We start from the raw sequence: 12,597 nt of genomic DNA, 5'->3' as shown, positions 1-12,597 counted from the left end.
CACATGCAGAAGAGGGGAAAAAGAGGGAAGGAACACAACCGAGACGGGGGAGGGAACAATGGCTTTAAAGGGAGATTGAAAGGATGGATGGTGGGAGGACTCATACAATGGTGAGAGGTAATGGAGTGAGCCCAGAGATGGATGGATGAATCAATGGAATCAGAGAATAAGATGAATGTGGGACAAAAGGGATGAAAGAGTGAAAGATGAGAATATGCAGGGGATTTCCTTCCTCCGCAGCTGCCTGCGCCGTGTGATCATTTCGGAGCGTCACCCGAGTGGTTCTGCCTTTATGCACGTCGGGGGTGGTGAAGGGGACATTTTGGGATGAATGGGGAAGGATGCACTGGTTCACCTCATGGAGCAAATGAGTTTTAAAGTGCCCAGTGAGAGCAGGGGGTCCGTCTGGTGCTGGGGGGGGCACTGAAATATATGTAGAGATTCCTGGTCTGGGAATTCTTTGACTTAACTATCCAAATTCTGACATAATATTTTGGTGATGCTGGCTGGCTGGCTGGCTGGCTGGGTGGATGGATGGATGGATGGATGGATGGATGGATGGATGGATGGATGGATGGATGGATGGATGGATGGCTCTCCTACAACAGGACCCGGGGCCCCAGCGCGGCTCATGCAGCAGTGCATTCTGGGCTCACCGCACTCGTCCTCGTCCGAGTTGTCCCCGCAGTCGTCCACCTTGTTACAGACTTGTTGGGAGCGCAGGCAGACGCGGTCGTTCCTGCAGCGGAACGGCCTGGTCGGAGGACAGGGACGCCTCGCTGAGGTCAGAGAGACACAAAAGCTGATGAGCGCGTCCGTCATGAGGCACCGACGGGTGGCGTCGCAGGGAAAAAGGGGCTTATAAAATCTTTATTGTGTGTCTTGAAAGGACGTCTCAGCCCTACCACACATGTCTGCGTCCTCATCGGAGCTGTCGCCACAGTCGTCCCTGCCATCGCAGACCCACATGTGAAGTTTACATAAGGTGTTGTTGCAGATGAACTCGTCGGCCCGGCAGAAGGAAGCGCCTGCAATCACAGACAGAAAAGAGCTTCTGTCAAATAAAAAAACACATTTGCATCATCAACTGAGCCTGAATATCTTAGTTTTTTTCTTTGAAGTGAAATTGACAAATGAGTCATCACCATTTTCAAGGTTTGAATGAGTCAAAACTAAAATGTTGAAAAGTGATTCGAGAGCTCTTGAAAGAGCTCTAATATCAGGTCAGGATCTCCAGAACGCTCTGATCTAAACCCAAGTCGAAGCAGCTTCATGTTCTACAGCATCTTTTAACCAACTACCTCCTCCGTGAGGATTAAAACTCACATGAGGCTGTTCTGGGTGAGCTGTAGCTGTGGTGAGATGGCAAATATTGATATTTACCTTTTTTCTTTTTATTAAAACATAAACACCGACGTGTTATTTGGCAACGGCAGGACGGTGAATCACAAACTCAATGTTTAATTAAGTCATGATCAAACAGCAGTGGCGGAGCAACACCGCAGCGCTAAGCCTTTATGTCCAAACTGATAGGAAACTCCATTTGTTTGGACAGCAGCCTGTCAACAGCCCCGATTATCAGCCATAAATATGCAACAGACTTCCTCCCTTCCCTCCTCAGTCTTACAGATAACCAGACCAAACGGAGGAGATTAAACCGTCGTTGGAATACTTAAAATTAGCTATGAGCACAGTGCTACAATAAATAAGTAAATACCACCTTTTATCCTCTGTGAAACCACTGATTTTTACCACTCTCCCACTCTCATGAGTCACTTTTTGCCATAAAAATGTCTCTGTAGACTCTTTGTCTCTCTCCAACCTGTCATTTAACCACTTTCCCACTGTCACCAGTGTATTTATCTTCTTATGTGGCTCTAAAACAGGGGTGGGCATGGAGGGCCGTATCCAAGCCAGACTTTCTGTCCGACAGGTAAACACTCACCTGGGGTTTCATTTACCTTGGTGAAAGCATTTCCTGCCTGGTAGGATGCAAATCCCGGCTTGAATGCAACCCTCGAGGAATGGATTTGACCTCCTTTGATGGGCCAGTCCAATCCATGAAGGCTGGAATCCAGCCATGTTTTGCATCCTACCAGGGAGAAACCGCTTTCACCAAGGTAAAGGGAACCCCAGGTAAGTGTTTACCTGTAGGACAGAAAGTCTGGCTTGGATACGGCCCTCGAGGACTGGACTTGCCCACCCCTGCTCTAAAAGGAATCACCAGGGGGTGAATAAACCGGTGACTGAGCTGAAGGGTCTGATCTCCTCGACTCTGTCATACAATAATGCTAACTACAATAATGCTAACTATTACCCGCTAATGACGTCATCTCTAATCCTTCTGGCCGTTGATATTTCATTTATCAGATATTTGCATGCTGACGCTATGTTGCCGTCCCGTGGACGCCTACCCTGGCTGCAGTTTTCCTCGTCGCTGTGGTCCATGCAGTCGAAGACCTCGTCGCAGCGCCAGCGCCGCGGGATGCAGTGCGCTCGGTTCAAACACAGGAACTCGTCCTCCCGGCACTCCTTCACGCAGCCGATCTAGCGGGACAGGAAGCGGCAGATGTCAGAGCTTCTCACTTTTTCAGTGGATAATTGGCTACTGGAGGTTGGGAAAAGAGTGTTTTGACGAATGGAGGCCGCACTGACCTCGTCCGAGCCGTCCAGGCAGTTATCGTGTCCGTCGCACCGCAGGCTGGCTGAGACGCAGCCTCCGCTGGCACACACGTACTCGTTGAGGGAACATGTGGGGAGAACTGAACAGGCGTTAGTCAACCTGTGTGTGTGAGATCACGAGATCACGCCACACCCGTTGGATCGCTGGGCGAACCATCTCTTCACTGCAGAAAGAACGTTCTGAAACTTCTGGTAGGCGTTGAGAAGCATCAGTAATGTGGGATGCTGTCGGCTTCTCACCTGTTCCTTGGCAGCTCCTCTCGTCCTCCCCCATCTTGCAGTCCTCCTGGCCGTCGCAGAGCCACTTCAGCGAGATGCAGAGGTTATTGAGACACTGGAACTGGTCGTCTGCACAGCGCTCCTCACAGCCTCTCTACAGCCAAATGAAATGAAAGCACAGCATAAATACAAACGACTACATTGGCGTAGAAAGAAAACTAGACTAAAGTTTTGCCTTGGTGTTAAATTTCCACTGAAGTAACTAAAATTTCCACACAAAAACAGCTTTATTTTATTTTCCTGAGCCTGAAACTGGCAGGGCGGAGACACCTATGGGGGGTTATTAAGGGTTTTGTGGCTTTGCACCGGAGAATATGCTGTCTATAAATAAACTAGTTGGGAAAAGACTGAAGCAAGAACAATGAAGATGAATCTCAACAACAGGCTCGCATTAGCTGTTCTGCTGCTTCCTCATTGCTAACGAGGAATTCTTCTTGTACGCTCGGCAATAACAGGACTCAGCGGAGGACAAAGACGCCGGGACAAAAAAACTGGGCTCACAATTTTAAAGCTAAATACGTGATTACATATTTATAAACTATCCACAACAGTTCCCTGTAATTCATGGCGTATTAGGTTTTCCTAAAGGGAAAAAAGGTGCAACTAAAGCGCAAAAAAGATCATCATGAGGAGATTTTCTGACATATTGATTTGGAATCTAGTTAAAAGACAATGACATTTGGGTCAACACATTAGAAATATATTAGAAATGAAACACACATTACACATTACAAATATCATTTCTATTTCTCGTTGTTGAATGAAACACTCAAACACGAAATCAACAATAAATACTGGCCTCATCTGAATTGTCCAGGCAGTCGTAGTCTCCATCACAGCGGAAGCGAGAGGAGATGCAGTCGCCGTTAGCGCAGGCAAATTCTTTATGGTTGCAAGTGACGGGCTCTATATTGAGAAAGACATAAAAGTCATAAAAGCCTTGCTAAACTGGGCCTTTTCCTAGTAGACCAGACAATAAGTATATCTCCCCTGATGGTATTAGCAGCCCCACATTCTGTGTTTACAATCTAATGCTAATGCTCTGGCAGCACCGTCTTGTCAGCTAATTAAGAGTCATTTTGTGTTAGAACAGTAGAAAGCGGCATAGCTGATCAAGATGTAAATACATGCAATGCTGCGCGCACAATCAAGGCACCCAAAGCCAAAAATCTCGTGTCTGTTATTTAGTGCAAGTCTGTCCCTGAGGACAACATTAGGGCGCAGCTAAACAGCTGCATTAGATCCACTGTCTGGGACCTCCCCTTGTTATCGCCGACTGTTAGCTAACGCAGAATGTGTGTTATGAGTTGTGCTCTGCAACAGGAACTCCCAACAGGCATTGCAGCAAAATCTGATTTGCAGCCGTGCTGCTGTCTGCCGGAGCACCTACTTAATGCTTTGCCATTCACCACTTGACTGGCTTTTATTTGCATTTTAAGTGACATTAATAGGTGCGGAGAATAAGAAGCTAATATAGCACATAAATGATGCATGCACAGCAAACAGCACATAGAGGGACTGCTCGCATTTGTTAGATGCACCAACAGTGGCGCTCGCATGCACGAGTCTTTGTGTTCAGTGCTTTCTTGAGGATGCTAATTTACATAATCATCAAGATTAAATTCTAAAGCTAATCCGAAACAGCTCTGTATGCAAGGACTAGAGAAAAATGTTTATGAATGCAGACAAAGGTAGCACGAAATGCACGCATGGAAAAGGTGTGTGTGTGTGTGTGTGTGTGTGTGTGTGGAGGGGGGTGCTTGGAAATATGACGGATGCCTTTTAGAAAGAAAAAAAACCGATGAATGAGCGCAGGTGTCTTGGAGACAACAGCACAGATGCTAGGAACATCCCTTAAATGGAGTCGTGTCTGGCTTAATCAAGGGTGAACAGAAAGGAAAAACCTAGCAGAAACCAGCGTACAGTAATAGGCGTGTGCGTCAGGGAGGGTCGGCGGAGGCACTCAGGAGTCCGAGCCACCGCTGTCAGAGCACGCAGGCGGAACATCGGCAGCGTTTGCAAAGGAACAAAAGCGAAGCGACGGGGAAGAAAAAAGTGAGGCAGGCAGACACTCACTGCAGCTCTCCTCGTCTGAGTTGTCTCCGCAGTCGTTCTGGCTGTCGCACCTCCAGTGGTCGGGAATGCAGTTGTTATTCTCGCAGCGGAATTCATGAGGTCCGCAGGTCTTTTCATCTTTTTCATCAGGAGCAAACAAACACGAAGATGAAAATGGCTTCAAAGAGCATGAATATTAATACGCTGCTAGCTATCATATTTTCTAGGTGTAATCATTGTTTCCTCAGGGTTTCCCTGAACAACTCTGACTTGGAGTTCAAAAACACAGAATTCACTCCAGAGGCTGATGCGCTGCAAGATGAAATACCTGACTGTGCTACCAATCATCCTCCAGAGTTTGTGACACAGAGTGGGTAACACTGAACTTCCTTCAAGAAAACATCCAAGAGAATTTCAAAACACAACAAACCCCAAAGATGAAGATTTTTTGCTCGATCACACAGGACCCAAAACTTTCTTGGTGGAAATTTTAAATGCCGTCGCTCGTTTTCAAAGTCACCTCTGACCGTCCCCCAAGCGCCAGTCGGAGAAATCGACGTATTTGTTGAATGCCGATGACAACAACAGATAACATTTGTCCGTTTTCTGAGTAGTTGCTTTGAAAGTAATGTGTTGTTGGAATGAAAATGGCCCCAGACTTTGGTCAAAGCCAATCGTGCCTGCAAAAATGTCAAGCTTCATAATTGGGATTGGACCCCAGCGGCAAAATGTCACCTGCAACATCCAATAATGTGATTGGAACGTCTTATTCAGCTGCGCTTGGACTGTATTTGCTGTCTGGGGTTTGGATTTTTGGACGCGTGTCGCTGCTGGAAGTTCGGGTCCTTTTAAAATAACACTAGTTTAATTTTTTTTTTTTTTAAATCTCAGAAATAAACACACGCTCTGATTCCTGCAGCAGCACGTCTACATCCTCCTTTCAAAGTCAAACTTAGAACACGCCTTCTAAACGTCCTCTCGGTGGAGACATCGTCAGGGACAACAGCCAAGTGTTATCAGTCAGGGAAGAGACGCATCAAATCGAGGAGGCCGACCGATTCTGCCTGGATCTCTTTCCAACATGACAGCAGGAGGAGAGGATTCGGGAGGCAAAGCCGAGCGCAGCGGCGGAACACACAAGGCAGGAACTCATTAGGAAGCAGCTTAGTCACTTACAGGATATAAAAGATGTAACAAGGGGGGAAAACACAACATTTCCCTGCCAAGTCGCTGCTCATTACAGTCCCAACAAGCAGGAGTTCCTTTACCAGTCTAAAGTAATTCAAAGCTCAAATGAAATAGCCATATATCAGCATTAGCGCCGCCGTGTGCTGCGGAGTGTTGAAGGTGCATTTAAGTGATGGAGACATTGACGAGCGCTGTGGATAATCCAGCGTGAGCAGCCGGGGTCAAACATCAGCAAACCGCTCGCAAGTTAATGATGATAATTAAGAAAGACAACAAGTGAGAAACGGCATTTGCAGATTAACAGACGCCTCGGCTTCGATGACACTACATTTAGTGGGTTGACATCGATCCCCGCTCCAGTGTGGCGCCGTTATTGACGAGCGCGTCCTGACAGTTACTGAGACGCACCGATCCGATACTGCAGAATCCCCCAGCACGTCGCTGCACTCAGCTGTTGTTGTTTTTTTCTGCAAACTGGGAAAATTCCCGAGGTGACTGAACTGATCGATAGTTAAAGTTCAATTAATTGTGTTTCTCCGGGTGTCAAAGCGCGAGACGCCGACAGCTGCCCTCGCTGCCATTGACCGGGCGGAGCAGCCGTCCTTCACCGCTCCCTCCCAGAACGCAGTCAGTCAGACGGTGAGAAGCGGTCGGACCGGGGTGAAGCCAAGTGTAAAATTAATTCAGATTAAATCCGATTCTCCCCTATTTAACTTAGGTGAAGTGATGTGATTTATGGTTAAGTGGGTTTCCGCAACTCACCGCAATTAGCCTCGTCTGACCCGTCCGCGCAGTCGGGGTCCTCGTCACAGACCCAGAGTTTGGAGATGCAGTGCATGGAGGCCTTGCACTGGAACTGGTCTGGTGAGCACGTGCTTTCGGCTGGAGGCAGAGATGGATAGTAGAACATGAAAAATACCACATCACTTCCGAAAAAGTGTCTTCACTATCCCATCCAGTCACCGTTGCAGCCTAAGATAGGACGTTAGCAATTAGCGTCTCCGTCTGCTTTCCTTGGCTCTAGTTCCCACTGTCGGTCCTTTTACATCATATGCGAGACGGGCAAAGCAGCGGCAAACACTTGAACACATCGTGATTACTTCATGGCACAAAAATCTATTGGTATCCTGTGTCTGATTCAAGATCTAAATCTTTTGTATGAAAACAGGCCAAAACAACTAACTAATGAAATTCAGAGCAGATAAAACTCACCAGTAGAGTCATTTGTCTTAATCTACTCGTAATATGTCTGGGATAAACTAAAGTATACACCAAACCCTCAACAGAGTCCCCTATTTTATTTTAACACGGCGGACGGCGTTGACAAAGCAGCCCATGTCATGGCCCACTTGCGCCATTTCTGAGACGGCGCTATTGAAACAAAGATGAAGAGACGGTCTTACGGCAGTCCGTCTCGTCCTCTCCGTCCCCGCAGTCGTTCTGACCGTTGCAGCGCAGGTTCAGAGGGATGCACTTCTGTTTCCTCGTGCACTTGAACTGGCCTGACAGGCAGATGTATGTCTCTGGAAGAGTCACATGGGGTCGTCAATGACATATAAACATAATAAACATATCGTATTAAACCCTCTTATTGCCATGGTGACCCTCCTGTCCCCTGTAATGAGTTGCTAAAGTTCTCTACAAAGTTCCTCCCGTGTGAATGTCCCCTGTTTTTGCTGCATTTGACCATTCGAAGCCTATTTCCTTGTTCATGAGCTACTCCGCACTAACTGCTGCACAGATAGGCTCCCTGCTCACCTTCTAAAGGAGGTTTTAATTTCTGTTGGATCAGATATTCTCGCTCTGATAAATACCTGCCTCAGTTCCGACTGCGTTTAAACACCCGATAGTACATCCTTTGATTAAAAATCCAAACCTGGACGACTCCTTTCGCTCTTATTTCAGGCCCATCTCAAAATTGCCTTTTTATCTGAGGTGTTGGAGAAAATACTTTTTAATCAGCTTTTTTTTTTGAAACTATCCACAAAGTTTACATTTTTGTCTGGCTTCAGAGCCCATCATATTACTGAAACTGCACTGATAAGGGTCTTTAATGGCGTAATTTAAACTCTTAACTCTCCAGATCACCCTGGCTGCCCCCTGTAGAGTTCCTCAGGGCTGAGTTTTAGAGCCTCTATTATTTGTTTTGTTTGCTGCCCCTGATTCAGTTTCCCAGAAGTGTCTCTGAGTGCACTTCTTTGCTGATGACACCTGTGTTTACATCTACACCCCCTGCTCACTTGTCTTAGTGACACCACACCATGGATGAACTCCAATTTACTGAACCTAACAGAACATTGATAGCATTCCATACCATAGGCACTAGCAACCTATAGCTCTGTATTTCTTCTAAAGTTATGGAAAAACATGTACATTTACATCCTTCAGTACATTTATTTCCTTCAGTTCTTTGGACACACCTGCACAGTACCTTGAATGTTTTTTAAACCTGCTATAGAAGTAAAGCATTCATCGACTACATGTTTTACTACCAAAGATTTCTAACAGGTGAGGACAAAAAGGGAAAAAAACAACATATATTGATTCTGCCAGTCACAGTTCTGAAACAACCAGATGTTCTAACTCAATGACTTATCTATCCTTACCACAATTGGCTTCGTCTGAGTTGTCGCCGCAGTCGTTCTCTCCATCACAGATGAATGGAGGGAGAGCACAAAGACCTGTGCCGCACTGAAAGCGCCCGGGCTGACACTTGAATTCAGCTGTTTAAAAAGGAAGAAAGGATATAATTCAGTGGTTACTTGATAGAACACAAGACTATGTGCAGAAATCGTCTGAATTACACCACCCAAACATGGAGCTTCAGCTAAAGTGGCTAAAGCAGATAGACAAGCCTCCTTTTGGTGTGATACTGTTGTGGAGCACTCACGGCAGTCAGCAGGTTCATCCGAACCGTCCCCACAATCATCCACCGTGTCGCACTTCCACCAGAAAGGGATGCACTCATCTGTTCCACAGCGAAACTGTTAGCATCGCCGGCCAACACAGAAAGAAACACAAGATTTGGCCTCAGTGTGGACATTTGACTCAGTTCCCTTCAAAGTCAATTAGACATTAGCAACAGGGTCAAAGGAGCTGTTGGGAACCTGACCTGACTGGAGGTGCAGTTAGACAGGCAGGTCTTGTTGTCCGCAGCCAGGTAGAAATTAGTGGGACAGGCACATTTGTGTCCACCACCAGGAGACAGAAGACAGAGATGGCTGCATCCTCCATTGGCGATCTGGCACTGATGTTTAGTAACTGAAGGATGGAAGGATACGAGATGAAAGCCACATGATGCTGAACACGTGGGACATGGGAGGCAGATGGATGGAATACCTTCAGGCTGCCGCAGCGAGTGGTAGACCTTGATGGATTTGATGGCCTGCCAGGAGTTGAGCAGCTCAATCCCTTGGGTACCCGTCGTCTTATGAGCACGTCGTAACGATTTGGACTTCCCATCAGTCCAGTAAACAAAGTCCTCAAACAACGTGAGGGCCATCACCCCCTGAATATGTTCATAGGCCACTGCGGAGAGTTTAATTGAATCCTTTTTTTCAAACGCTACAGAGCATTTATGTGCACATGCTAAAGAGGTTACGGCACCACTTTAACGTCAACAGAAGCTGCAAGGTGGAGCCGTTCTCTGCAGCTTTCGAATCCATATTGGCAGACGGACGAGGCTCACCTTTGCGTCGTTGTGTGCCGTCCATGTTGGCGAGCAAGATGTGGTTGTCGTCTGCCCAGTAGATCCTCTTGTTTGTATAATCGATGGTGAGGGCGCTGGGGTTATAGATCTCTTTGTCAATGATAACCACTTGACCCCGTCCATCCATTCCAATGCGCCCGATGTGAGGGGGCTCACAACAGTCCACCCAGAACACGTAGCTGGTCATGAGTATGAAAATATTAGAAAACAATTAATGCTCATTTTTATTCTCCTTCTCTGTCATAAGAAATACATCACATGGCACGATGGTGGGAGTTAAAGGGATGTGCTAATAGTGGTGCTCCGCTTACCCTGCCTGCGGGTCCAGAGCGAGATCAGAGGGATTTCTGAGGCCGGAACTGATCAGGATTGTAGGATATAGGCCATTGGCCCTGGACACTTCTAATGTTTTTCTCTCAGCGTCACACCAGTAAAGATTTTTTCCGATCCAATCCACTGCTAAGGCACTGGGTACCGCCGTCCTGTGGACAATCTACGTAAGACAGAGAGGGGGACGTTTCAAACGAGTGTTGGTCAGCAATGTTTTTTTCCCTAATCAAGATCAAAATGCTCACCCATCTGACGAATGGGAGAAGTTCTAAGTCCATGTTGGGCACAGTAATAGCTACGCCTTCTCTATTCTATGGCGGAAATGGTCTCAAAGAGCATCAGCATTAATCTGGGACAACGTTCTAAAAAGACCATGAAATGCTAAAGGGTAAGACTATATATAGCATATGGAAAACCCAAGAAAGTCATAATTAAAGCTTAATATATACAGTTCTTGATGCTGGATATCATGATAAATTGCCCGTAAACTGATGGTCTCGGCACTGGGGTGCTGTAGATTAATGTTGCCATGCAACAATATTCCTCAAGCTGTAACTTTTATTTACATTCATTTACAGAGTGCTTATAGTAGGCAACTGTCTTCAGACCGGGCTCAGCATCCCCGCACCTCGGTACATGTCGATATTCCTGGACAAGCTCTTTTCCAGGTGTGATTTCATTACAGAGGTGTACATTTCTGTTGATAAAAGAGTTTATTGACTTTTGCTTTAAGGTGGTTGTGCAGTTGGAGCTCAGGACTGCAATGCTTTCAGAATGAGAGAATGAGAGAACAGAAGCTTGAGTTGTTACTTACAGACCGAGGAGCTGAATCTAAGTGCATTTAATCAAAGGTACAGCAGGAGCTTGACCCATAGAGTGCATAAATATGCATGCTCTGTTTTTAAATTACAGGCTGTGGATGAGTTCACTGATCATTCCTACAATTGTGGAGGCTGCTCATACGAATCAAATGAAAGAAACCGGGTGTGGGCTTAATTTAACTCAATTGTGTTTACATGTTTATAGCAGTGACACTGCTGATTTGGGTGCATAATGAAACACGTTGTCAAAGCAGATGCATATAACAACTGCAGTAAATGCAGCCGGCAGATGAATGCAGCGACGCCACTGCTGCAACACGCCGATATTTAGAGGTTGAATTATTAATACTTGTGACTTGGAACATGTAGGATCTTCATAGGAGCCTCTTCACGTATCGCACACGTATGCATGCTGGAATAAACCTGCAGATTAAGGGAAGACGTGAGCAGCGCGGCGCCGGTCTTCACCCCCCCTCTGTGTACAGCGATGGTTGCAGTTGCTGGTTGGGTTTTAATTAAGCAAATGTGAGAAACTCCTCAATTTGTGTCCCTGACAGTTTACTCTGCTGCTAAGCTGTGGCGGTGGCTCAAAAAGGGGCTGTGGAAGTAATTGAGCCGACTAAGCCTAATCCCTCCACACACCAGCGCTAATGAGATGTGGAACGGGAGCGCCGCAGGTGTTTTGCTGTCATCGCCGCATCTCCGACATCTGGGCTCTGATCCCGTGACCCAGGCAAACCTTTGTTGATTACACCCAGCGCTACCCCTTAGCATGCGATCGTTAGCGCAGGATCAGTAGGACTTTTTTCATTTTGTCAACATGGAGTCAGATTGAACCAAATGTTTTCTGTGGACGTCGCTGTCGATCATTTGCTCATTCTAAATACATGTTATGTCTTGTGTGGGTGGCAAAAAGACCAGAAATCCATCAGAGACGGCGTCGAAATGTGGCGGTACCTTGAGGTCGCTTCCATTAAGGCGCATTCTGTTGATCTTGCGACCACTTGGCCTTGTTGAGTCCACCCAGTAGATGAATTCCTTCTTATAGTCAAAGTCTATGTGGATGATGTTGTTGAGGCCCTGAGTGGAGAAATAATCCAACAGTTTCAACAAAGACAATCGATGGAAAGTGTTGCAACACGTAACGACCAAGAAAGCTGCATTGAGTAGACGTGGCGCTAGAGGAGACGCCCCAGTTTCGACTTTTTCATTTATTTTTTTATCTCAAAGAAGACAGTCCAACACCTTCCCAAAAGTGATGATGGGTGCTGATGCATGCCGACATTGACTGAGCCTTTGGACATCCCCCCTCTCTTGTCCATTCCTTACCTCTCACCACAAACGATACTTTCATTTCTGAAGTTTGTCGTACTGTTCATATTTACTCTGCTGTTTTCGCCTCAAAGGCCGTGACGCTTTCTGCCTTCCGGAGCGTCTGAAGCAGGAGCCATAAATGTCCATCACAGTAGCAGAGTGAGTCAGTCACTCTCCTCCTCTGACCCTGGCCATCAGTCAAACCAAGCAGAAAAACAA

The 12,597-nt window shown here is 46.5% G+C and overlaps 1 protein-coding gene across 5 annotated transcripts in view; it reads right to left on the bottom strand.

The window, feature by feature from the left end:
* lrp1bb (low density lipoprotein receptor-related protein 1Bb) overlaps positions 1-12,597 on the bottom strand; it is a 160,113-nt gene that overhangs the window by 15,935 nt on the left and 131,581 nt on the right. For all 5 annotated transcript variants that reach the window (XM_057036399.1, XM_057036371.1, XM_057036383.1 and 2 more), the window contains 16 exons: positions 12,022-12,144; positions 10,225-10,406; positions 9,893-10,092; positions 9,544-9,732; positions 9,317-9,465; positions 9,095-9,188; positions 8,811-8,927; positions 7,608-7,727; positions 6,967-7,086; positions 5,038-5,154; positions 3,761-3,867; positions 2,923-3,055; positions 2,656-2,762; positions 2,415-2,547; positions 906-1,028; positions 657-779 (listed from right to left, as the gene is read on the bottom strand). In XM_057036399.1, coding sequence (XP_056892379.1) covers positions 657-779; positions 906-1,028; positions 2,415-2,547; positions 2,656-2,762; positions 2,923-3,055; positions 3,761-3,867; positions 5,038-5,154; positions 6,967-7,086; positions 7,608-7,727; positions 8,811-8,927; positions 9,095-9,188; positions 9,317-9,465; positions 9,544-9,732; positions 9,893-10,092; positions 10,225-10,406; positions 12,022-12,144 — 2,137 coding nt within the window. The remainder of the gene's footprint in view (positions 1-656; positions 780-905; positions 1,029-2,414; positions 2,548-2,655; positions 2,763-2,922; positions 3,056-3,760; positions 3,868-5,037; positions 5,155-6,966; positions 7,087-7,607; positions 7,728-8,810; positions 8,928-9,094; positions 9,189-9,316; positions 9,466-9,543; positions 9,733-9,892; positions 10,093-10,224; positions 10,407-12,021; positions 12,145-12,597) is intronic.

The sequence above is a fragment of the Takifugu flavidus genome, chromosome 1 (genome assembly GCF_003711565.1).
Source record: "Takifugu flavidus isolate HTHZ2018 chromosome 1, ASM371156v2, whole genome shotgun sequence".
NCBI classification, from domain to species: Eukaryota; Metazoa; Chordata; class Actinopteri; order Tetraodontiformes; family Tetraodontidae; genus Takifugu; species Takifugu flavidus.
This window is presented reverse-complemented; position numbering and strand designations above follow the sequence as displayed.